Genomic DNA, 24622 nt, shown 5'->3' with positions numbered 1-24622 from the left:
TTTTAAATTTTCCATATACAGGGATGTATAAGGCTCATTTTTCGCGCCATGGACTTTAGTTTTTATTGATATCATTTTTGCATTGCTTTGAAATTTGATCGCATTTTATAAAAAAAAAAAAAATTCGGGTATATGAGGCGACCAGTATGTGACAAAACCAGGGGCGGATTGACACCACTCAGGGCCCCCGGACCAAATAAAGCAAGGGCCCCCAGCAAGACTCCACCCCTGGCCCCACCCCTGCCCCGCCCCTATTCCCGCCCAGTATGTACATGAATATTTGCCATAGAATAGGGGGTGCAGTGCACTTGAGGGATGGCAATGCCAATAACCTTAACTACACCAAGCGCTTAAAAACACTGAACTATCCTTCTCCTTTTTGTGCCAACTTGGGATCTCAGTCTGCGATACCCAGTCCAACTTGGCTCCAGCCTTCACTCACCTTAACTCCTTAACGACGCAGGACGTATATTTACGTCCTCCACCGGCTCCCGTGATATGCCGCGGTGTCCCTACGTCATATCGGGTCGGTCCCGGCAGCTAATACAGGACATCACCGATCGCGGTGATGCCCTGTATTAACCCTTCAGACGTGGCGATCAAAGCTGACCACCGCGTCGAAAGTGAAAGTATCCCGGCTGCTCAGTCGGGCTGTTCGGGACCGCCGCGGTGAAATTGCGGAGTCCCGAACAGCTTACAGGACACCGGGAGGGCCCTTACCTGCCTCCTCGGTGTCCGATCGACGAATGGCTGCTCCGTGCCTGAGATCCAGGCAGGAGCAGTCAAGCGCCGATAACGCTGATCACAGGCGTGTTAATACACGCCAGTGATCAGCAAGAGAGATCAGTGTGTGCAGTGTTATAGGTCCCTATGGGAGCTATAACACTGCAAAAAAAAGTTTAAAAAAAAGTGTTAATAAAGGTCATTTAACCCCTTCCCTAATAAAATTTTGAATCACCCCCTTTTTCCATAAAAAAAATAAATGGTGTAAAAAAAAAATATTTTGTGGTATCGCCGTGTGCGTAAATGTCCGAACTATAAAAATATATCATTAATTAAACCGCACGGTCAATGGCGTACGCGCAAACAAATTCCAAAGTCTAAAAAAGCTTATTTTTGGTCACTTCTTATACCATTAAAAACTGAATAAAAAGTGATCAAAAAGTCCGATCAAAACAAACATTGTACCGCTAAAAACTTCAGATGACACGCAAAAAATGAGTCCTCATACCGCCCCATATGTGGAAAAATAAAAAAGTTATAGGGGTCAGAAGATGACATTTTTAAACGTATAAATTTTCCTGCATGTAGTTATGATTTTTTCCAGAAGTCCGACAAAATCAAACCTATATAAGTTGGGTATCATTTTAACCGTATGGACCTACAGAATAATGTGTCATTTTTACCAAAATATGCACTGCATAGAAACGAAAGCCCCCAAAAGTTACAAAATGGCGTTTTTTCTTCGATTTTGTCGCACAATGATTTTTTTTCCCGTTTCGCTGTGAATTTTAGGGTAAAATGACTGTCACTGCAAAGTAGAATTGGTGACGCAAAAAATAAGCCATGATATGGATTTTTAGGTGGAAAATTGAAAGGGTTATGATTTTTAAAAGGTAAGGAGGAAAAAACGAAAGTGCAAAAACTGAAAAACCCTGAGTCCTTAAGGGGTTAAAGAGGTACTACGGTGGAAAACATTTTTTTTTAAATCAACTGGTGCCAGAAAGTTAAACAGATTTGTAAATTACTTCTATTAAAAAAATCTTATTCCTACCAGTACTTATTAGCGGCTGCATACTTCAGAGGAAATTCTTTTCTTTTTGGATTTTTTTGCTGTCACGACCACAGTGTTCTCTGCTGACACCATTTTAGGAAATGTCCAGAGCAGCATATGTTTGCTATGGGGAATTTCTCCTGCTTTGGACAGTTCCTGACAGACAGAGGTGTCAGCAGAGAGCACTGTGGTCGTGACAGAAGAGAAATTCTAAAAGAAAAGAATTTCCTCTGTAGTATACAGCCACTAATAAGGAAGGATTAAGACTTTTTAATAGAAGTAATTTATAAATCTGTTTAACTTTCTGGCACCAGTTGATTTAAAAAAAGAAAGAAAAAAGTTTTTCACAGGAGTACCTGCCTTTTACAGCTCACTACATGATGGCACAGTCAGATATATAACTCACCCCTGACTGTGCCATCATATAGTGAGCGGTGAAAGGCAGGTAAAAAATAGCAACTAGTCCATTTATAAGCCACACACTTTACCTTTTTTGCCTCCTGCTTGGGTGAGGCTGAGGCCTCTAAGATTTATTACAGAAATAGCACAGCAGCACAGAGTATTTCTGGAGGGAACTGTAGTGAGGCAGACTGTCTGAAATACTCTGTGCTGCTGGGAAGCCTACTCCTGATGGCACAGTCTGATATATACCGCATATCGCGGCGTATAAGACGACTTTTTAACCCCGAATTTTCTTCTGAAAAGTCGGGGGTCGTCTTATACGCCGGGTATTGGGGTCCAGCATAGGAATACTTACGATTATCGTGCCGGCTCCTGTGTGCGGCTGCAGGCGGGGGCCGGCCAGAGCATGTACAAACTAATAACTGTATACTTAAAAACCAGGGTGCCTCCAGCTGTTGTGAAACTACAACTCCCAGCATGCCCGGACCGGCAAAGGCTGTCCGGGCATGCTGGTAGTTGTAGTTTCACAACAGCTGGAGGCACCCTGGTTTTTAGTATTCATGAATTAGTTTTTACATGCTCTGGCCGGCCCCTGCCTGCAGCCGCACACAGGAGCCGGCACGATAATCGTAAGTATTACCATGCCGGACATCCCCGTGTCCCGAAAAATCTTTTCGGGACATAAGGATTTCCGCAGGTCACTTACCATTCCCCGCCCGCCGCGCGTCCTCCTGCGCTTCTCCACCGCTCTATGGTTGTACACACGGGACGTCAGTGACGTCCCGTGCGTATAACCATAGAGGCGGAGGAGGACGAGCGCGGCCGGGGCCTGGTGAGTGACCGGCGGCGCGTCATCTACAGTGTTCCGATCATCGCTCCTCTGGTCCCGGGACTGCTGCTATGGTCCATAGGCCATAGCAGTAGATTGTGACCCCGGGCCGGAGGAGCGGTGACCGGAACACTGTGGGGGGCAGTACACAGACATACAGCCTCCAGCCATACACTCTATATGGCTGGAAGTTGTATGTCTGTGGGGGGAGCTGCCTACTATTGTGTGTGTGTGGGGGGGGGGGGAGCTGCCTACTATTGTGTGTGTGGGGGGGGGGGGGGGGGGGAGCTGCTAACCTAATGTGGGGGAACTGCCGCCGACTTAATGTGAGGGAACTGCCGCCGACCTAATGTGGGGGAACATGAACATGCTGCCGACCTAATGTGGGGGAACTATAAGGTACTGTACATAGCGGTAGGAGGGGTAGTCTTATACGGCAAGTATATCCCAAACTCTATATTTTAACTGTAAAAGTTGGGGGTCGTCTTATACGCCCAGTCGTCTTATACGCCGGCATATACGGTAAGTTATATGTGAAATATAACTTATATCTCTGACTGTACCATCATATAGGGGGGCGGTGAAAGGAAGGTAGAAGATGGAGTAGGCTTCCCCGCAGCACAGAGTATTTCTGGCAGACAGTCTGCCTCACTACAGGGGGTAGGAAAAGGGCCGCAATACACAAAATGCCCTATATCTATTTAGCTGTAGATTAAAGTGCTGCTTTAGACAGCAACTCACAAATGACGTCTTCTCTAATTAGCCTTGTTCCCTTCTCTTCTCCATTTGGTCTGCGCCATCATGAGAATTTCTTCCAGCCACAATTCTTCACCATTAAACCTGCAAAACAAACCTATTAGGCTCCACACTTTTTTTTCTCCATGGGTGAAAGAGGGGTGTAGAGGAGTGTACATGGGTGGCGGAGGGGTGTAGACTAGTGTACATGGGTGGCAGAGGGGTGTAGACTAGTGTACATGGGTGGCGGAGGGGTGTAGAGGAGTGTACATGGGTGGCGGAGGGGTGTAGAGGAGTGTACATGGGTGACGGAGGGGTGTAGAGGAGTGTGCAGGGGTGACGGAGGGGTGTAGAGGAGTGTGCAGGGGTGACGGAGGGGTGTAGAGGAGTGTACATGGTTGGCAGAGGGGTGTAGACTAGTGTACATGGGTGGCAGAGGGGTGTAGAGGAGTGTACATGGGTGACGGGGGTGTAGCGGAGTGTACATGAGTTGCAGAGGGATGTAAAGGAGTGCACATGGGTGACGGGGCACAGGGGGTGGCAGAGGGGTGTACATGGGTGGTAGAGGGGTGTAGAAGAGTGAACATGGTGACAGGGGGTGTAGGGGTGACAGAGGGGTGGACAGGCGTGACAAGGTGGTAATAGAGGGGTGGATAGGGGGGACAGAGGGGTGAATAGGGGATGGACATGGGTGACAAGGATGTGGTCAGGGGTTGACAATGGAGAGTGAACATCATGGGTGACAGGGGGGATGGACAGGGGTGACAGAGAGGTGGATAGGGGGGTGGACATGCATGACAGGAGGGTGAAAAGGGGGTAAAAGGGGTGGACAGGAGTGAGAGAGGTGGACTGGGGTGACAAAAGGACAGAGGGGTGAATAGGGGGTGGACATGGGTGACAGAGGGGTGACAGAGGGGTAGACTAGAGGGTGGTCAGAGGGGTGGATGGGGGGTGATCATGGGTGACAGAGAGGTGGCCAAGGTGGACATGGATGACAGGGGGGGTGGACATGGGAGATGGGGGGGTGAACAGGGGTGACAGGGGGGGGTGAATAGGGGGGTGGACATGGCTGACGGGGTAGACAAGGGACAGAGGGGGCGTGAACAGGGGTAACAGGGGGTCAGAAGCGTGAATAGGGGGTGGACATGGTTGACAGAGGGGTAGACTGGGGGGGGGTGGTCAGAGGGTTGCCCAGGGGGGACATGGGTGACAGGGGTGGACATGGATGACAAGGGGGTTAAAGGGGTGGACATGGGTGACAGGGGGTAGATTGGAGGGGTGGACAGAGGTGTGGACAGGCGTGACAAGGGGGTAAAAGAGGGGTGGACAGGGGTCACAAAGGGACAGAGAGGTGAATAAGGGGGTGGACAGGGGTGACAGAGGGATAAACAGGGGTGGCCAAGGTGGACATGGATGACAGGGGGGTGGAAATAATGACAAGGGGGTAAAAGAGGGGTGGCAAAAGGGACAGAGGGGTGAATGGGGGATGGACATGGGTGACAGGGTAGACTGGGGCTGGACAGGGGAGGTGGTGAACATGGGTGACAGGGTGGACAAGGCGGACATGAATGAAAGGAGGGTGGACATGAATGAGGGGGGGGGGGGTAACAGAGGGGTGGAAAGGCTACAGTACCTTAAGCAAGCCGGCACAGGGCGCAGCTTGCAGTTCCACGGTATCTTCGGCACCATTTTTGGCTTACTGTGCCAGAGGGGGACGCAGGGGGAGGGGGAGACGCTGGGTGCGCAGTACGCACGTACGCTTCCCTTCCCCCCCCTCCCTCCAGCGCTGTGAGGCACAGGCTGGGGCGGGAAATTATAAAAAAAAAATTATTCACGCCAAAATCTCGCGCCATCAGGGCAGCACGGCCTGATCTAGGGGGGGGGGGGGGCATGGTCCCCTCTCTCCCCCCCCCCTAGCGACGCCACTGGTTCTCCGGGGGGCGAGCCCGCCGGCTAAATCACAGACACCGCGGTAGCGGTGCCGGCCCCGGGTGTCATGGGAAATAAAAAAAAAAATATATATATATATATATATATATATATATATATATATATAATTGTATTTTTTTATTTTTTTTATTTTTTTTATTTATTTAAAGTGACAGGCGGTGGACAGCGGACCCCCTTCCCGGCCGGGCCTTAGGACGACGGCCCATTGGACCGACCTGTCAGTCCGCCCCTGGACAAAACCACAAAAAATTTCTGTGCTTCTGCTCAGATTCCATTCTGCCAAGCTGGCAGCGGAATTTTTGCAGTTTTGCAGATTCTACACAGAATGGCCCTGATTTACTAAAGCCTACATTTTTGTTGCACCATCCGTGCGACTAATTCTGAGCCCAAATTTTACACCGCACAACCTACACTTTTGAAAACACTCGGAGTGGGTTTTTTACTTGGAAATGGGCGTGGCTAACCAAAAAGTGGGATGGAATTCAGAGTCTCAATGACTTCAATGGAACTCTGCTGCAGAATTCCCCAAAAATAATAGACATGATCACTCTTATTGCAGAATACAGTATACAGAACTTCTGCAGCAGAAAATCTGCCATGTGAATGGGACAAAATCCTTTCCACAAATGTTAACTTTATGTAGCAGAATTTCTGAGCTGAATTTTTCCACTAGATTCCACATGGAAATTCTCCTTTGTGAACATACCCTTATATAGTCTAAGGCCCCTTTCACACTATACATTCATCCGTTATAATGTTCTGTCATGAAAACTGTGAAGATCGGCCGTTACAAAGACCTATATGGCCATTACGAAATCCCATTATAGTCTATGGGATTTTTACATTATCCGATTTAACCCGTCATAGCCCGTTATTAATAACGGATGTTATTTTGTGACGGGAGAAAGAACAGAAGACATAGGCCCAGATATAACAAAGAATGTCTACGGTAGAGCTATTTTCCCACGTTTATTTGGGTGGTGGGTTTGACTAGCCTGTATCTTATTTATCAAGAAGGTGCAGTAGGATGATTAATTTTGCGCAGTTCTGCTGTGGTGGGAAAAGCTCTACCACATACACTTTTTCTAGACGCTTGTGAGGGAGGGAAGTAGACACTTTCCCGGGTACTGAATTTGGCAGGTTTGGTGTTTTTACTTAAAGGGGTACTCCTGTGAAAAACTTCTTTTTTTTTTTTTTTTTTAATCATCTGGTGCCAGAAAGTTAAACAGATTTGTAAATTACTTCTATTAAAAAAGCTTAACCCTTCCTGTACTTATTAGCTGCTGAATACTACAGTGGAAATTCTTTTCTGTTTCAAACACAGAGCTCTCTGCTGACATCATGATCACAGTGCTCTCTGCTGACATCTCTGTCCATTTTAGGAACTGTCCAGCGTAAAAGGAAATCCCCATAGCAAACATATGCTGTTCTGAACAGTTCCTAAAATGGACAGAGATGTCAGCAGAGAGCACTGTGCTCATGATTTCAGCAGACAGCTCTGTGTTTCAAAAATAAAAGAATTTCCGCTGTAGTATTCAGCAGCTAATAAGTACAGGAAGGATAAAGATTTTTTAATAGAAGTAGTTTACAGATCTGATTAACTATCTGGCACCAGTTGATTTAAGAAAAAAAAAAAAAAAGTTTTTCACCGGAGTACCCCTTTAATTTCACAGAGCTGCCGGGAAATTTTTTCTTGCACTTTAGAGGCTACAATCAAATTTGATTGCGGTGTCTAAGGGGTTAAAGCCGGGCATCACAGTGATCGGTGATGTCTGGCATTAGAGATGGATCCTGGTGGCAGATAGTCACCAGGACACCCCAGCTATGACCCGCGCACAGCTCCTGAGTGCGTCATAGAAGGGGAGTGGGACGCTGTCATCCACAAGGGGTTAAAGGTTGAATTGCGGAAGGTAGAAGTGATTCTCGCGCCTACTGGTAGGTGGTGTAGCTTTGCGCCTAAAAAAGTACTTTTGTGCACAAAATAGCGACTTTTGACAAAAGTCGCAAATGATAAATACGTGACCACTGCATGGTCAAAGAGAAAAAGTTCTACGGGTAGGAAAAAAGAGTGAAACTGTCTACATCAAAAGACGCATAAAAGTCGCTAAATATGCTGCTTGTGCTTGAACTGCCCCTGTGACTGTTTTTAATAATTTGTATTGAAATAAACTTTTTCTATCTTTGATTCATTATACGCTGGTTCTCCGTGTATTTATACTACGTTTTGCGTATGTTCTGTGACTTCCAAAGGGTCCCTTTTTTTTTTTTTTTTGCTTTTAGAGCGTTTTTTTTTTTTTTTTTGTCTATGTTTAGGGGCAATGATAAATCTCCCCCATAGTGCATGCACTTCTCCCATAACAAAATAACGTCCATTATTAATAACAGGCTATAACGGGTTAAAACGGATAATGTAAAAATCCCATAGACTATAATGGCATTTTGTAACGGCTGATGTTCTGGGTTTTCATAACGTAACATTATAACGGATCTTTAAAGCAGATGAATGTATAGTGTGAAAGGGGCCTAAGAAGCACATACTTCGGATTTGGCAGCCAGACATGAAGTGAACTGACAATCGCAGTGGGTCTCGAGTGCATTCTAAAAAATGTTATTGACATGTCGAAAGGTTTACTAATGCTTTAAATGCTAAAGCAATAATGTACTGTTAGATAAATAAAAAGTCAACATAAAAATGTACGAATAGAAATATATGTAAATAAACACAATTTTAGTTTAATCAAAACATATTTTTGTATAAACTAAGATATATATATATATATATATATATATATATATGTCAAACATGCTAACATATATCATTCCTGAAACCCATTGTAAGAATCCGTAAAGTAAAGTATACTATACTATATAACTATATATGCTTCACGTAACAGTACAGAGCACTCTCTAGATTATTTTCTATTTAAAAAGATGCAAAGTTTTGTCTTTTTTATCTTTACAAAACGACGTTCTTGTGCGTATATAGTTTTATCAGCTACCAGTCAGGGTGGGGTTATACTCCAATTCTGAGAATACGGAGTCCTGCCTCCACTTGGCTGATATAGACAATCCGCATCTGACTTCTAGACCTAGTGGAAATATAAAGCTTCCAAAAAGTAAGTGTAATATGAATATTTGTATGACAATTTGTAGGTGTGTGTTGTCCATAATTATTCAGAAATGAAGTCATAATGTATCAATTCAGGCTAGACGCCATTTTTCTATAGTTGTGTTTGCTATTACTTACAGATCAGGTGGCTGTGCTTTAGGTTTCAGAAAAAAAAAAAACCCTCTGGGGGAGATTTATCAAAAGTTGATCAGTTGTTCATAGTAACCAATCAGATTCCTTCATTTATTTTAAAAAAAGACTTCAGCAATTTAATTGGTTTCTACAGGAAACTGGCCAGCTTTTCCTGTGCACTGGTTTTCATAGATTCCCCCCGTGCTCAGAAATGTATCCAACTGGGTCACTATTGGACAACATTTGGTCCTTTGAAATTGGTGGATCTACTGTAGCCTTCAGTTCTGTTAGTTGCCAACCTATGCCAAAAAAGTGAGGTTTTAAACATACCCATAGCTGAGTCAATGTCTTATTACTATAAGACAAGAGGTCAGTTTAAAGATTATCTGACACCCTGTTCATCTGCACTTAACCCAATATACTGGGTTAAAGTGTGGGTAAACATCTTTACAAAGGGGGATCACTTACTTAAGTGGGAGGGGTTAACTCTGCTGTGTATACCTACAGGGAAGGGGGGTTAACTAAGCTGCCTATACCTAGAGGGAAGGGGAGGGGTTAACTCTGCTGTCTATACCTACAGGGAAGGGGGGTTAACTCTGTTGCCTATACCTGCAGGGAAGGGGGTTAACTCTGCTGCCTATACCTTCGGGGAAGGGGGAGCTACCTTTATAACTTTATACCTGGATGCCTAACTACTTGCCTACATACCAGGCTATCTAACAACCTACATACCCAGCTACCTAACTATGTACATACCTGGCATTCATACATGGCTGCCTAACTACCTAGCTAGCCCCCTACCTACCTGGCTTGTAACCTACCTACATATCTGTCTTCCTGATCTACCTACCTAGTTACCTATTTACCTGGCTACCTACCTACCTGCCCTTTTACTGTGCAGGATACAAGGAGGGCATTATTATAGTTTGTGGGCCTACATATGGAAAGATTGTGTAGAGGAGGGAAGAGCACTGGAAAAATGCAGAGTCTGACATGTTTGTCCTGCAGATGTTAAGAGATCCACATGGCGGTCTGATCCGGACAGAGAAGAAAAGGAAAGAGGACGCCGCTGATCAGAAAATATGTAATTGCGAGTCCCAAAATTTTACTGTAATCACTTAAATGGTATACACATCCTTTGTACAGCTGGTATCTACTGCCATTTGATAACAGCTGTACGCCATTCCTGTATATAATCACTTATATTGTATACAGATCCTGTATAGTATACTGGTCTGTGTATGGTGGTTTTATTCAGTACAGTATGGCGGTATTATCCAGTTATTGTGTGGTGGTATATATTTTCTCCTTGTATAACAGTATTATTGGTCATGGAAATTTACCTACGTTAAAGTGTTTCTTACATATATAAATTTTAGTTTATTGTGTGTGGGATTTGGATGGAATAGGGGCGTGGCAGAAGATTGACGAGCTGCAGAGCCTAGCAGGGGCCCTGGCCTTTTTTTGGTCCGGGGGCCCTGAGTATTGTCAGTTGGCCCATGCTTATAGCCTTTGCCCATTCCAGAAACCCCCCTGGTCTCATGTAGTGGGGAACTCTCTGAATTCCAGAGATGAGGGGGAGACCAAAGGGGGGGGGGGGTACTGTAACGCCTGTGCTCTGGCCGGACACGCTGGCCGTGAGCGCTCTTTGCTCATGTCCCCGCTGCAGGCAGGGCTGGGATTCGCATCACTGGAGGCGCCCGCATGCGAATCCCAGCCCGTAACTCACCTCCCACCTCTACGTGTCCTCGTAGCCCTGGTGCACGTGCCCCCACCTCCTAGGGCGCGCGCACACCGGAGCTCTCACTCTTAAAGGGTCAGTGCTCATTTAATTAGTTTCTACACCTGCACTCTGGTCATTAAATATCAGCTCCTCCCTTGGTTCCCTGCCGGATCTTTGGTTGTCTATTGCCATAGTGAAAGTTCTGTGTCTCTGTTACTGTGTACCTGTTCCTTGCTTCCTTACCTCCCCTGCACCTGTGTTCCTGACCTACTGCTATCTTGCTACATCCTTCCAGTCTCCTTCTGTGCCACACCACCTCCCAGCTACCTGTGAGGTCGAGTCGTGCCAGGGGTAGCGACCTGGGTGCGGCCTGCCGCAGCAAAACCATGCCGCTTTGCGGCGGGCTCTGGTGAAAACCAGCAGCACCTCAGATTCCGCTCCCTGGCACATCTCACGTCATCATCCACACAGGCCCAGAGGATTTTTACTTGTATTTGTAGCCCAATTTCTCTCGAGTAAGCACATACCTCATATGTCTATGTAAAGTGTTCGGCGGGCGCAGTAGAGGGCTTAGAAGCGAAGGAGGGGATTTTGGAAAGAACATTTTTCTGAAATGGTTTTTGGGGGGCATGTCACCTTTAGGAAGCCCCTAGGGCGCCAAAACAGCATAAAAAAAAAACAACCATGGCATACCATTTTGGAAACTAGACCCCATGAGGAACGTAACAAGGAATTAAGTGCGCCTTAATACCCCACAGGTGTTTCGTGACTTTTGCAAATGTAAAAAATAATACATTTTACCTAAAATGCTTGGTTTCCCAAAATTTTTACAAAGGGTTAAAGCATAAATTACCCCCCAAAATTTGAAGCCCAATTTCTCCTGATTCAAAAAACACCCCATATGGGGGTGAAAAGTGCTCTGCTGGCACACTACAGGTCTCAGAAGAGAAGGAGTCACATTTTGGCTGTTTGGAAGCAAATTTTGCTCTGGGGGCATGCCGCATTTAGGAAGCCCCTATGGTACCAGGACAGCAAAGGAAAACCCACATGGCATACCATTTTGGAAACTAGACCCCTCGGGGAATGTAACCAGTGTTACAGTGAGTACTTACACTTCACAGGTTTTTTGAACAGTGGGCCGTAAAAGTAAAAAATTTGATTTTTTTGCACTATATTGATAGTGTTACCCCAAATGTTTCATTTTCACATTGGGTAATAGGGCAAAAGGCCCCCAAAATTTGTAGAACAATTTTGTCTGAGAAAAAAAATACCCCATATGTGGATGTAAATTGCTATGTGGACGCACTGCAATGCTCAGAATGGAAGGAGTGAAAATTTTGTTGAAATTGAAGTCGGGGGTCATATGCATTTATAAAGCCCCCAACAGCAAAAAAAAAACCTACAAACTACACCCCTCAATGAACGTAACAAGGGGTACAGTGGGAAATAACACCTCACAGGTTTTTTGAAAAGTGGGCCATAAATTTAAAAATTTGATTCTTTTTTACACTAAAATGCTGGGGTTACCCAATTTTTAACATTTTCACATGGGGTAATATGAGGAATTGGGTTACAAATTTTGGAGGGCTTTTTCCCCTGACTATAAAAATACATCTACATATGGGGTAATGTGCTGGGCGGGCGCACAACAAGACTCAGAAGTCATAGAGATCTGTTTGCATTTGAGGCCTATGGCATATCAGTAGCTGTTACATACATTCCGAAGAAAATACAAAAATGAAACGCCCACATGTGACACCATTACAGAAAGTACCCACCCTGAGGAATGGGTATAGGGGTAAAGAGGACATTTTTAATGCACAGGTGTTTCCTAAATTTATTTTCCAGGAATGGATGAAGGGTAGCTTTTTGAAAATTACAATTTTCAACCTATGCTCTGCTTCATCTTTCTGGGAACAACTAACATGTGACTCCGAATTGTCGCCTGGAAATACGACAGAGCTCAGCGAGAACTCTTCGCATTTGAGGCGGATGTTTGTTACGTACATAACAGTTACATACATTCAGAGAAAAATACAAGAAAGGAGCACCCACATGTGAACCTATTACAAACAGTACACCCCCTAGGTAAGGTGTATAGGATGAAGTGGAGATTTGGAACAGACGGGTGTTCCCTTCATTTATTTTCCAGGAATGGATGAAGTGTACTATGGGGGGAAGAAAATTGCAATTTTAGTACTCATATGCCAATTATTTTCCCAGAATGATGACCCAGAGTACAGCCAAAAGTAAATATGATGCCCGCCCCAAACCCTATACTCTGAATCATCATTCTGGGAAGGGGATGTGTGGGGCCGTCCCTATTCTGTTACCTCAAATGCGCAACCCGCTCAGGTGGGGAGAGAGTGCGTTGCGCATTTGAGGCAAATGCAAACCTCCAATGCTGTTGACTCTGTGTCCCATGACCCATTTTTTAGAGGGAAGACAAAAAAAAAAGATATTGGGGTATTGGGAAAATTTTATTTATTTTTTTTGGGGGGGGGGGGGGGGGGGGTTTGGTTTAAAATTTGGAAGTTAATGTACCCTGGACTGGTACATTGGAGCCGAATTCTGGGGAATGAAAATTAGGGCAAAGGATGGAAAATTTAGTACTCCATGGAAGTGTGATACTCCCTGAAGCAGCCTATGCAGAGGCCCGGATGATCGGGGCAAGTGTCACATTGGTACGGGGTGTCCTTCCGTCTCCCCTTCCACTCTGCATTTTTTCTGGGTTCGTACCGTCCTTCCAGTGTTGGGGATCACACATGGAAAGTGTTGGCCGGGGACGATCCGGGGACTTAAAGTTCCAGAGGTGCTCTGACCCGCTCTTTGGTGGTCACCATAGATGAGGGCCTTTAGAACTACCTCTTGGCACTCCAGGTATGTCCTTGTGTTGCCAGCGTTCTGGTACAGTATAAAAGAGTTGTACATGGCAACCTGTGCCATGTAGACTGCAACCTTTTTATACCATACACGTGTTTTCCGCATGGCATTATATGGCTTGAGGACTTGATCAGAAAGATCAACTCCCCCCATATACCGATTGTAGTCCAGAATACAATCGGGCTCGAGGACCGGTCCCGCGGTACCTCGCACAGGGACAGGGGTGCTGCCGTTCCCATGAATAGTGGTGAGCATAAGGACATCCCTCTTGTCCTTATACCGGACCAACAACAGGTTCTCATGGGAAAAGGCACGGGACTCACCCCGGGGTATAGGAGCATGTAGGGGATGGGGCGGAAGGCCTCTTTGATTCTTCCGGACTGTCCCACAAGGGACCGTGGATCTGGCGGCGAGGGATGTGAAGAGAGGGATACTAGTATAAAAGTTATCCACGTAAAGGTGGTAACCTTTATCTAGCAATGGGTGCAAAAGGCCCCAAAGGATTTTTCCCTTAACACCCAGAGTGGGGGGGACATTCTGGGGGTTCAAAACGGGAATCTCGTCTCTCATACACTTATAAACTTTGCGAGAGTACCTCTGGGTACACTTGCAAGTTTATAATCTTCACGCTATACTGCGCCCGCTTGGTAGGGATGTATTGCTTTGAAGCTGATGAGAGACTCATCAATACAGACCTCCCGCCCTGAGACATAGGCCTCCCAAAATCTGGCCCCGAAGTGATTGATGACCGGCCTGATTTTATACAGGCGGTCATACGCAGGATCAGTTCGGGGGGGACATGCCGCATTATCAGCATAATGCAAACATCTCCGAATGGCCTAGAACCGGGAACGTGTCATGGCCATACTGTAGAGGGGTGTCTGGTAAAAGACGTCCCCACTCCAATATTGCCTGACACTGGGTTTTTTAACTATACCCATATGCAGCACGAGGCCCCAAAAGGTCCTCATTTTGGCTATATCGACTGGAGTCCAGCCGCCAGGTCTAGCACACACAGGCACGGTCCGGCCACACAGTACCCGCCTGCTACTGGTGACACGGACCGCCTATGGGTGCAAAAAAGCACTAGAAAACCCGAAAAAAGCGCCGGCACCACAAAAAAACGCTGATCAGTACTACGGGACTGATAAGCGGCGGGTGGGCTTTAACAAACGGTGGCGGACCACTCTTTTATAACTAAGAGGGTCCGCACACACGCTTAGGTGAAAAAAAAGAAAAACATCTGCGCCAAAAAAAAAAACGCAGGCTGCAGCGACCCAGCAGGGCCGGGGTCACGCAGCTAAAGGTGCTACGGACCCCTGGACACCCACGCTGAAATTTTTTTATTTTTTTTTTAACCCTAACCTGTCCCTACCTAATCTAAAACTAACCCTTGGGGATTTCTGTGCCAAGGGGCCACAAAAAGGGGGCATGGGGCACTTTTTTTTAACTGAGGGGATGGTGGGCAGCACGGGGCTCCATCCTGCTTGCCAGATCTCTGTGGAATGGCGGGCAGAACGGAGCAACATGCTCCTAGCCCCCACCATCCCCTCCCATTACACTGTAATTGGTGTGGCCACTTTGGCCATCCAATCACAACTGTACTGAGGGGGGTGGCCACAATGCCAGCCCCCAGTACAGCACGGATGGTGATTGGTGGTGTATATTACACCACCAGTCACCATCTATATCCGGGTCACAGGGTCACGTGACCCTGATGACGCGGAACCGCTGCAGAACGCCGGTAAGTAGTTACCGGCGCCCTGCAGCGATCACAGGTATAGGAGGTCATCCTGCACACTGCCGGGATGTCTGCTGAATGAAGTCAGCAGACATCCGGCTCTGATCCCCGCCCGGCGAGCGGCGGGGAACGTAATCGCAGCACATCGCTCGTCTGAATTGACGAGCGATACGCTGCGATCGCCGACACGGGGGGGGGGTCATCATGACCCCCCTGGGCGATATGCCGCGATGCCTGTTGAACGATTTCAGCAGGCATCGGGCACCAGCTCCCCTCCGGCTAGTGAGCGGGGGCCGGGAATGGACAGAACATACTCCTACGTCCTCGGTCCTTAAGGACTCGGAAACGGGGGTGTAGGAGTACGTCCATTGTCCTTAAGGGGTTAAGTAAGTGGTCCCTCTTTGTAAATCTATTCACCTGCACTATAATACAGTATATTGGGTTTAGCAGGTGAACTGGGTGTCAGATTCTCTTTAAGGGATAATCCTGTTTTTTTTGTCAGAATCCAAGATATGGTCTCTATTTGTCTTTAATGTAGACGTCAGACTGGGAAACTTGTCAGATAGATTTCACCACGTTATTGCAAGTTATCGATAATAGGGCCTGACCTTGTTATCTTTCATGTAGTATAAACACAGAATAGACAGTCCTTACCTTCATCCATTAATGATCTACCCATTGTTTATCTTTCTTTAACTCTCTCAGCTTATCTTTTTAGCCTTTGCTCCATTTCACAATGGTTCCTTTCTGATCTGGAAAACAGGGATTTACAACACAGAATGACTTCATGTTTAATTATTGCCTATGAAAAGTCCTAAATGCAAAAAGGAAAGCAAAATAGCCTATGTCACTTGTTCCTCCCTCTTCCTGTATTTTAATCCAGCAGCTCCACTGACAGTATAGCCAACATCGAGTCACCGGGCATACTTTTCTCTTGAAAAATGGAAACCAAGGAAGATATTTCCACCCAACAGGTTGAAGAACCTTTATCAAAGTCGGCCCTTTATTATGTTGGCAATGAAGGTGAAGAGTTGTCGAAGGTAGTAGAAATGATCCCTCTGAAAGACACAACCATTCAAGTGGAGTCCACTAAGGTGGCCATCACATCTGGTCAAGCTCCTGTAAGAGATCATGTCATCTGGTCCATAGTTAACACATTCTACATGAACTTCTGCTGCCTCGGACTTATTGCACTTATCTTTTCTGTTAAGGTAAGTAGAATACTTCATATTTCAAACACTCAAAGGTTGCCAAAATGGCGAAATTATCATTTAAAAGGCCCAGATGTTTGCCTTGACTGTCTTCATGTGCAGTCTCAAATAACATTGGGCACAAGACAGCATAGATGGTGACACCGCAGAGCAGTAATCTCCAAAATATTACAGAATTACACCTCCAGCTGCTGTCCGGTCATGAGAGATCTGGAGAGGTTTAACAAGGGTTTTACTATTAGAACGAACTTCAATAACATTTCTTTAGCTTTATTTTGGTACATTTTCCCCCATCACTTTAGTGCATGTACAATGCATCCAATGCTTCCCATTTTTTACATTTCATTTTGTTATGTTGTGGCCTTGTGCTAGAATTAAAAAAAAAATATGTCCCTGTTTTCTGCTGGACCTCATCGATTGACCTTTTTTGGCTTTAATTTGTACCTCTCAGCCACTGTTCTTTATATTTATTGTACCGTGTCTATCTTTGTATGGAAAATAAAAAGTTTTACTTTGGGGGAAAAAAATAAAAATGTCCCCCCATCATTCTACACTCAATACCCCATAATTTGGGGTAAAACAGTATTATACACATTTTTGCTATTTTATTAAAAAGGAAATGCTAACATTTCACTTGGACATAGATTTCCAAACAATTGATGGAGCTTTGTATAGGCTTAAAGGGGTATTCCGGGCAAAAACATTTCATTCCCCATCCAAAGGATAAAGGATAGGGAATAAGATGTCTGATTGTGGGGGGCCCGCCGCTGGGACTCCCTGCAGCACCCACGTTCTATGCGGGAGCTGCATCTCCAGTTTCTGAAACCTCCGGGTTTCCGGGACTGGGGATGTCACGCCCCGCCCCCTCCATTCATGTCTATGGGAGGGGGCGTGATGGCCGTCACGCCCCCTCCCATAGACATGAATGGAGGGGGCGTGGCGTGATGTCACGTCCCCAGTCCCGGAAACCCTGAGGTTTCCGAAACTGGAGACGCAGCTCCCGCATAGAATGCGGGGTGCTGCAGGGAGATCTCGGGGGGTCCCAGCGGTGGGCTCCCCACAATCAGACATCTTATCCTCTATCCTTTGGATAGGGAATAAACTTTTTTTGCCCGGAATACCCCTTTAATAAAGAAACACCAACAACCAAAGTCGACAATTATTATCTGATGCCCGTTGGCCTGTGTAAAAGAGCCCAAAAAAGAACTTCATAACTAAGATTGGTTATGGTAAAAAATGCATTAAAACTAATAGTCTCTATTAATTATGTTATGTCAATAAAATTTCTTGTTCATTCTCCTTGCAGTCTCGGGATCAGAAAATGGTTGGAAATTATAATGAAGCCCGAAACTATGGAGCCAGAGCCCGTTCCTTAAACATTGCCTCTACAGTCCTGACCATTCTGTGGTTCCTCATCACAGTAACCATCATGTATTTCAATCTCGTTTACCTGATGAATACCATTAGGAGCTGGCTTAGGATGTAAAGACTATGACACATAACAGTATTCGGATGACTTCTAGGCTCTAATCTGACCAAGACTGATTCTTATGCCTTTGGTGGGGAAATGGCATTATTAAAGAATGAAGGCATGCTTAGTTGTATCATGTTAGCTTTCGGAAAATGTACTTTATAGAAAAACATTGAGATATGTGCACAATGGATATATATATATATATTTTTTTTTTTACAAATGTATATGTTCTTGGTTTTGGAATGTGGTTAGTAGTGATAAACCAGGAATATACACAACTGTGTTTGTCACTGGAAATCCAGTGCCTAGGGTGGCAGATTGCTGAGGGCAGCGCCAGCTAACAAGAGAAAATAATACACACACACACACACAGGCACCACACACACACACCACACACACCACACACCACACACACACACACACACACACACACACCCCACACACACACCCCACACACACACCCCACACACACCCCACACACACCCCACACACACACACACACACCACACACCCACACACACACCCCACACACACCCCACACACAGACACCACACACACACACACACACACACACACACACACACCACACACACACACACACACACCCCACACACACACACACACACACAGACACCACACACACACACACACACACACCACACACAGACACCACACACACACACACACACACACACACACTCTCACACACACACACCACACACACACACACACAGACACACCACACACACCCACCCACACACACACACACACACACACACCACACACACATACCCCTAAGGTCAAATGGGGAAGATTGTCACTGCACAACAAATCAATGCATAGCAGATCCCTACACTTTTTCCAGGAAGGGAGGAAACTGTTTTGGAGGCTCAACAGGCTGATTCCTGTGGACCCTTAGGCCATGTTCACACGGCCTTTGAGCACATTTGAATGATCCGGCAGGTGCTAGAACCGATCGGACATGCACCGTCTCAAAGACGGTAAGGCATTTCTGAGCGGAATCCGCGAAAAGAATAAACATGACTATTCTTTCTGCAGACGCCGGAATCAGGATCTCCACAACAGAAACATCTGTTGCATAAATTTCGCTGTGTGCACACTTCAGCAAGATATCATTGAAATCAATGGGACTCTGCTGCAGTGGAGTTTCCGAGCTGAATATTTCTACAGAATTCTGCTTGGAACTTCCGCCGTGTGAACATAGCCTTATGAAGGAAAAAAAAGTAGCTTTCCACTGATCACCAGCTGAAAGATGCCAAATTTCCAGGCACTGTTGTTGTCACCAATCCCCACCACATCCCCAGCATATCATACAGTTATCCACAAAAATATTCTTACTTTGCCTTACTTTTTCAACCTCATTCCAATAGATTATGGGGGCTGGGGTGGGGAGCTCTATACTACAAAAGAGAGGAGACAGTAAGCTGGAAAAATGTGTATATCTGATGTAGGGCATATGTATGGTCATGTTATTTATCCAAGCTAATATGTTGTTACTGGTACTAAAGTGGAAATAATTTTTTTTTATATCAACAGTTCTATTACAAAATCTTAATCCTTCCAATACTCATCAGCTGCTGTATGTTCCACTATATATTTTTTTTAGTTTCTTTTCTGTATGACCACAGTGCTCTCTGCTGACACCTCTGTCTATTTTAGGAAGTGTCCAGAGCAGGAGAGGTTTGCAATAGGGATTTTCTCCTGCTCTGGACAGTTCCTGAAATGGACAGAGGTGTCAGCAGTGAGCACTGTGGTCAGACATAAAGACAATTCAAAAAGAGAAGAACTTCCTGTGGAATATACAGCAGCTGATAAGTACTAGAAGGATTAAGATTTTGTAATAGAAGTAATTTACAAATCTGTTTAACTTTCTGGCACCAGTTGATATTAAAAAAATAGTTTTCTACTGGAGTACCCCTTTAAGTCTCTTTGGTTACACTAGGATGGTATTATTTTAAAGTATCACATAATGCATTATTATACTATATACCCATGAATCCACTCAGTCATAAATGCCCCTAATGATGGAGGGAAGGGAATATTTGAAGGGTAGATATAAGAAACTACATGTAGTTCCAGGGTGCTCCAGGTATTCTGCTTCTAAAGGAGTCATTGCTGGTTAGGCCCAGGTTTAAAAACTTTATATATATATATATATATATATATATATATATATATATATATTGGCTCCAGAAAGTTAAACAGATTTGTAAATTACTTCTATTAAAAAATCTTAATCCTTCCAATAGTTATTAGCTTCTGAAGTTGAGTTGTTGTTTTCTGTCTAACTGCTCTCTGATGACTCACGTCCTGGGAGCTGTGCAGTTCCTATGGGGATATTCTCCCATCATGCACAGCTCCCGGGACGTGACATCATCATTGAGCAGTGAGACAGAAAACTTCAGAAGCTAATAACTATTGGAAGGATTAAGATTTTTTAATCGAAGTAAATTACAAATCTGATATATAAAAAAAAGTTTTTGCCTGGAATACCCCTTTAATCCTTTCAGTACTTATGAGCTGCTGAAGTTGAGTTGTTCTTTTCTGTCTAAGTGCTCTCTGATGACACCTGTGTCGGGAACCGCCCAGTTTAGAAGAAAATCCCCATAGCAAACCTCTTCTTCTCTGTACAGTTCCCGAGACAAGCAGAGATGTCAGCAGAGAGCACTGTTGCCCGACAGAAAACAACAACAACTCAACTTCAGCAGCTGATAGTTATTGAAAGGATTAAGATTTTTTAATAGAAGCAATTTACAAATCTGTCTATGGAGCCAGTTGATATAAAAAAAAGTTTTTTTCCCGGAATACCCCTTTAACCCCTTAACGACGCAGGACGTATATTTACGTCCTGCGCCGGCTCCCGCGATATGAAGCGGGATCGCGCCGCGATCCCACATCATATCGCGTCGGTCCCGGCGCTAATCAACGGCCGGGACCTGCGGCTAATACCACACATCGCCGATCGCGGCGATGTGCGGTATTAACCCTTTAGAAGCGGCGATCAAAGCTGACCGCCGCTTCTAAAGTGAAAGTGAAAGTGACCCGGCTGCTCAGTCGGGCTGTTCGGGACCGCCGCGGTGAAATCGCGGCGTCCCGAACAGCTGATCGGACACCGGGAGGGCTCTTACCTGCCTCCCCGGTGTCCGATCGACGAATGACTGCTCCGTGCCTGAGATCCAGGCAGGAGCAGTCAAGCGCCGATAATGCTGATCACAGGCGTGTTAATACATGCCAGTGATCAGCATAGGAAATCAGTGTGTGCAGTGTTATAGGTCCCTATGGGACCTATAACACTGCAAAAAAAATGTAAAAAAAAAGTGTTAATAAAGGTCATTTAACCCCTTCCCTAATAAAAGTTTGAATCACCCCCCTTTTCCCATAAAAAAAATAAAACAGTGTAAAAAAAATAAAAAATAAACGGTCAATGGCGTACGCGCCAAAAAATTCCAAAGTCCAAAAAAGCGTATTTTGGTCACTTTTTATACCATTAAAAAATGAATAAAAAGTGATGAAAAAGTCCGATCAAAACAAAAATCATACCGATAAAAACTTCAGATCACGGCGCAAAAAATGAGTCCTCATACCGCCCCGTACATGGAAAAATAAAAAAGTTATAGGGGTCAGAAGATGACATTTTTAAACGTATAAATTTTCCTGCATGTAGTTATGATTTTTTCCAGAAGTGCGACAAAATCAAACCTATATAAGTAGGGTATCATTTTAACCGTATGGACCTACAGAATAATGATAAGGTGTAATTTTTACCGAAATATGCACTGCGTAGAAACGGAAGCCCCCAAAAGTTACAAAATGGCGTTTTTTTTTCGATTTTGTTGCACAATTATTTTTTTATCCGTTTCGCCGTGCATTTTTGGGTAAAATGACTAATGTCACTGCAAAGTAGAATTGGCGACGCAAAAAATAAGCCATAATATGGATTTTTAGGTGGAAAATTGAAAGGGTTATGATTTTTAAAAGGTAAGGAGGAAAAAACGAAAGTGCAAAAACGGAAAAACCCTGAGTCCTTAAGGGGTTAAACTTTGCTTAGAGGTCCATGTGTTTCAAGCTACTCCTGTGAATAGGACATATAAAGAAAGAAAAAAATTAAATATCTGACTTTACAAAGTTTACACCCCTCACTGTGTTGTCAGATAATTGAACGGTCGTCATGTAAACATCTAGTACAGTATTGCAGTCTGAAACTGATTCTGATGGCTCAGCCTATTTTTAATTTACAAAAAGGAAGTTCACCTCTTGAAGGGTACCTCTCATCAAATAAACTTTTGATATATTTTAGATTAATGAATGTTGAATAACTTTCCAATAGCATGTTAATGAAAAATATGCTTCTTTCTATTGTATTTTTCCTGATCAGTCCTGTCAGCAAGCATTTCTGACTCATGCTGGAGTCCTAAACACTCAGAGCTGCCAGCCTGCTTTGTTCACAGCCAAACAGGCTGTGAACAAAGCAGGCTGGCAGCTCTGAGTGTTCTCCTTTGTGAACAAAGCAGACTGGCAGCTTGTAGAATTTAGGACTCCAGCATGAGTCTGAAATGCTTGCTGCCAGGACTGGTAGGGAGACCCCTAGTGGTCATTTCTTCAAAGTGGAAAATTAAATAGAAAGAAGCATATTTTTTAATAACATGCAATTGTAAAGTTATTCTGCATACATTAATCTATAATATATCAAAAGTTTTTTGATGAGCGGTACCCTTTAAATGTGCCCTATTTGCACCAAGAACCTAAAACACAAGCAGGCTCAGCTGCAATACATTAATAATGGGGTGTTACCCCGTGTACTATAATACACAACCACAAACGGGGAAAAAAATACACCGTATCGCGCACACCGATCTCATAAATATATACATATATACATTTGTATTTGTTCTGGAATTGGTATACTCTGCAAATAGCCACTAATATGGTTTTTGAGGCAGTGTAGGAGACACTATATATACACAGGTGTCCTGGGAGAGGTCCTAGGGGCTTCTCCCTGTTGTGGGAGGGGAATCATGTGTCTTTTAAATGGTTTTTAATGGGGATTTGTATGATTAGAATGATGTCTTGTGTTAAGGCCCCTTTCACACTACAGGTATCCTCCTGCTATTTTACTTTATTATATTTTACAATAACGGATGAAAAAAAAACAGATGCAATAACTGGTAATAACGGATGATAACTGATGACCATCATCCGTTATTTTTAATGTTTTTTTTCTTGATGTTGTTCATCCGTTATCATCCGTTATTACCAGTTACATCCGTTTTTTTTTATCAGGTTTTTAACCCTTTTTTTGTAAAGATGTACTGAGCATGCTTAGTACCAAAAACGGATGTTAAAAAAAACTGACATTAACTGATGAGAACGGATGTTTTTTTTTTTGAACATCCGGTTCCCATAGACTTCGGTTTTTCACCATTTTTTGGGGCCAGACCAAATATTAGTGCATGCACCGTCTTTTGTGCCAGCAAAAATAAGGGAAATTAGTAAAAACAGACATACCTGATGCAAAAGGATGCTCAAAAAAATCCCATTGACGTGAATGGGACTTTTTGACAGCCGTTTTCAGGACTTTTTGCCGGGAGTAATAACGGAGTTTTTCTACAGGATGATACTTGTAGTGTGAAAGGGGCCTAACTCAATAAAGATTGTTATATTTATGAGATCTGGTGTGTGCTATACGGTGTACTTTTTTTTTTGTTTGTGGTCTATTTGCACCAAGAAGTCAAGTATATTGGTGCACGTTTAGGCTGGAATTCCACTGAGATTTTTTTTTTGCAAAAACGCCGTAAAAAACACCAATTTTCCCGCACGGCCTGTTTTCAGCTAAAAAACACCACGTCCATATGTTAGCTGCCAGTCAGTAGAAAACTGCAAAATTCCAGATCCACTTGGCGTTTTTCAGTTTGGAGTTTTGGCATTTTTCAGCAATTTTGGGCTCGGAGGCTGGTTTTTCAAAACGCCCAACTAAACCTAATTTGGCGTTTCAACTTTGGCATTTGTGCTGGTGTTTTTTATTCTTTTTTGGACTTTAGTGATCCAAAAAAGTGATGGAGATACCTTTTTTATAAAAATTTCGTAGGGTACAATTAAAAAAATCGACACAGTAGTGATCGAATTTTTTTTTATTTTTAACGAAATGTATCTTTTTATAACTATATTTTTATAAATTTTTGAACAGGGATCAATTTATGTGGGCAGGCAGGGCAAAAAAAATGTAGCTGACAATAATAAAAATGTAGTGTGTGTGTGTGTTTTTGCCTTTCCCCCCCCCCCCATTTTTTTAGGTAGTACTACTACTCCCAGCATGGAACACACTGTTCCATGATGGGAGGAGTAGTACCTGTACTAATTGACAGATAGCCCGTTGCGATCCTCCTGTATAATGTATAGATGAGGCCGGCCACGCTTCTATGGTCCCCTGCACTGCCGTATATATACACATATTCATATTTCCCGCAGAGAGCTGTGATTGGCTAGATGGTTCCAGCCAATCACAGCTCTCTGTGGGAAACATGAATAGGTGTATATATACACGTCACTGCAGGGGACCATAGAAGAGCGGCCGGCCGCATCTATACATTATACAGGAGGATCACAGCAGGTGTCAGGAGTGACACTAGCTGTGATCTGTC

The 24622-nt window shown here is 44.3% G+C and overlaps 1 protein-coding gene across 2 annotated transcripts in view; it reads left to right on the top strand.

Annotated features, from left to right (window-relative positions):
• Positions 1-18069, top strand: part of LOC130277714 (interferon-induced transmembrane protein 1-like) — a 35795-nt gene extending 17726 nt beyond the window's left edge. The window contains exons 2-3 of one of the 2 annotated variants that reach the window (XM_056528431.1): positions 16165-16489; positions 17796-18069. In XM_056528431.1, coding sequence (XP_056384406.1) covers positions 16220-16489; positions 17796-17975 — 450 coding nt within the window. In that variant the 5' untranslated portion in view covers positions 16165-16219 and the 3' untranslated portion in view covers positions 17976-18069. Of the gene's footprint in view, positions 1-16161; positions 16490-17795 lie in introns of both variants that reach the window. The other variant, XM_056528430.1, reaches the window with a different exon arrangement.
• The last annotated feature ends 6553 nt before the right edge of the window (positions 18070-24622 follow it).

The sequence above is a fragment of the Hyla sarda genome, chromosome 6 (assembly GCF_029499605.1).
Source record: "Hyla sarda isolate aHylSar1 chromosome 6, aHylSar1.hap1, whole genome shotgun sequence".
In the NCBI taxonomy this organism is placed as follows: domain Eukaryota; kingdom Metazoa; phylum Chordata; class Amphibia; order Anura; family Hylidae; genus Hyla; species Hyla sarda.
Note: the sequence above shows the minus strand (reverse complement) of the source record. Positions and strands in the feature narration are given on the sequence as shown.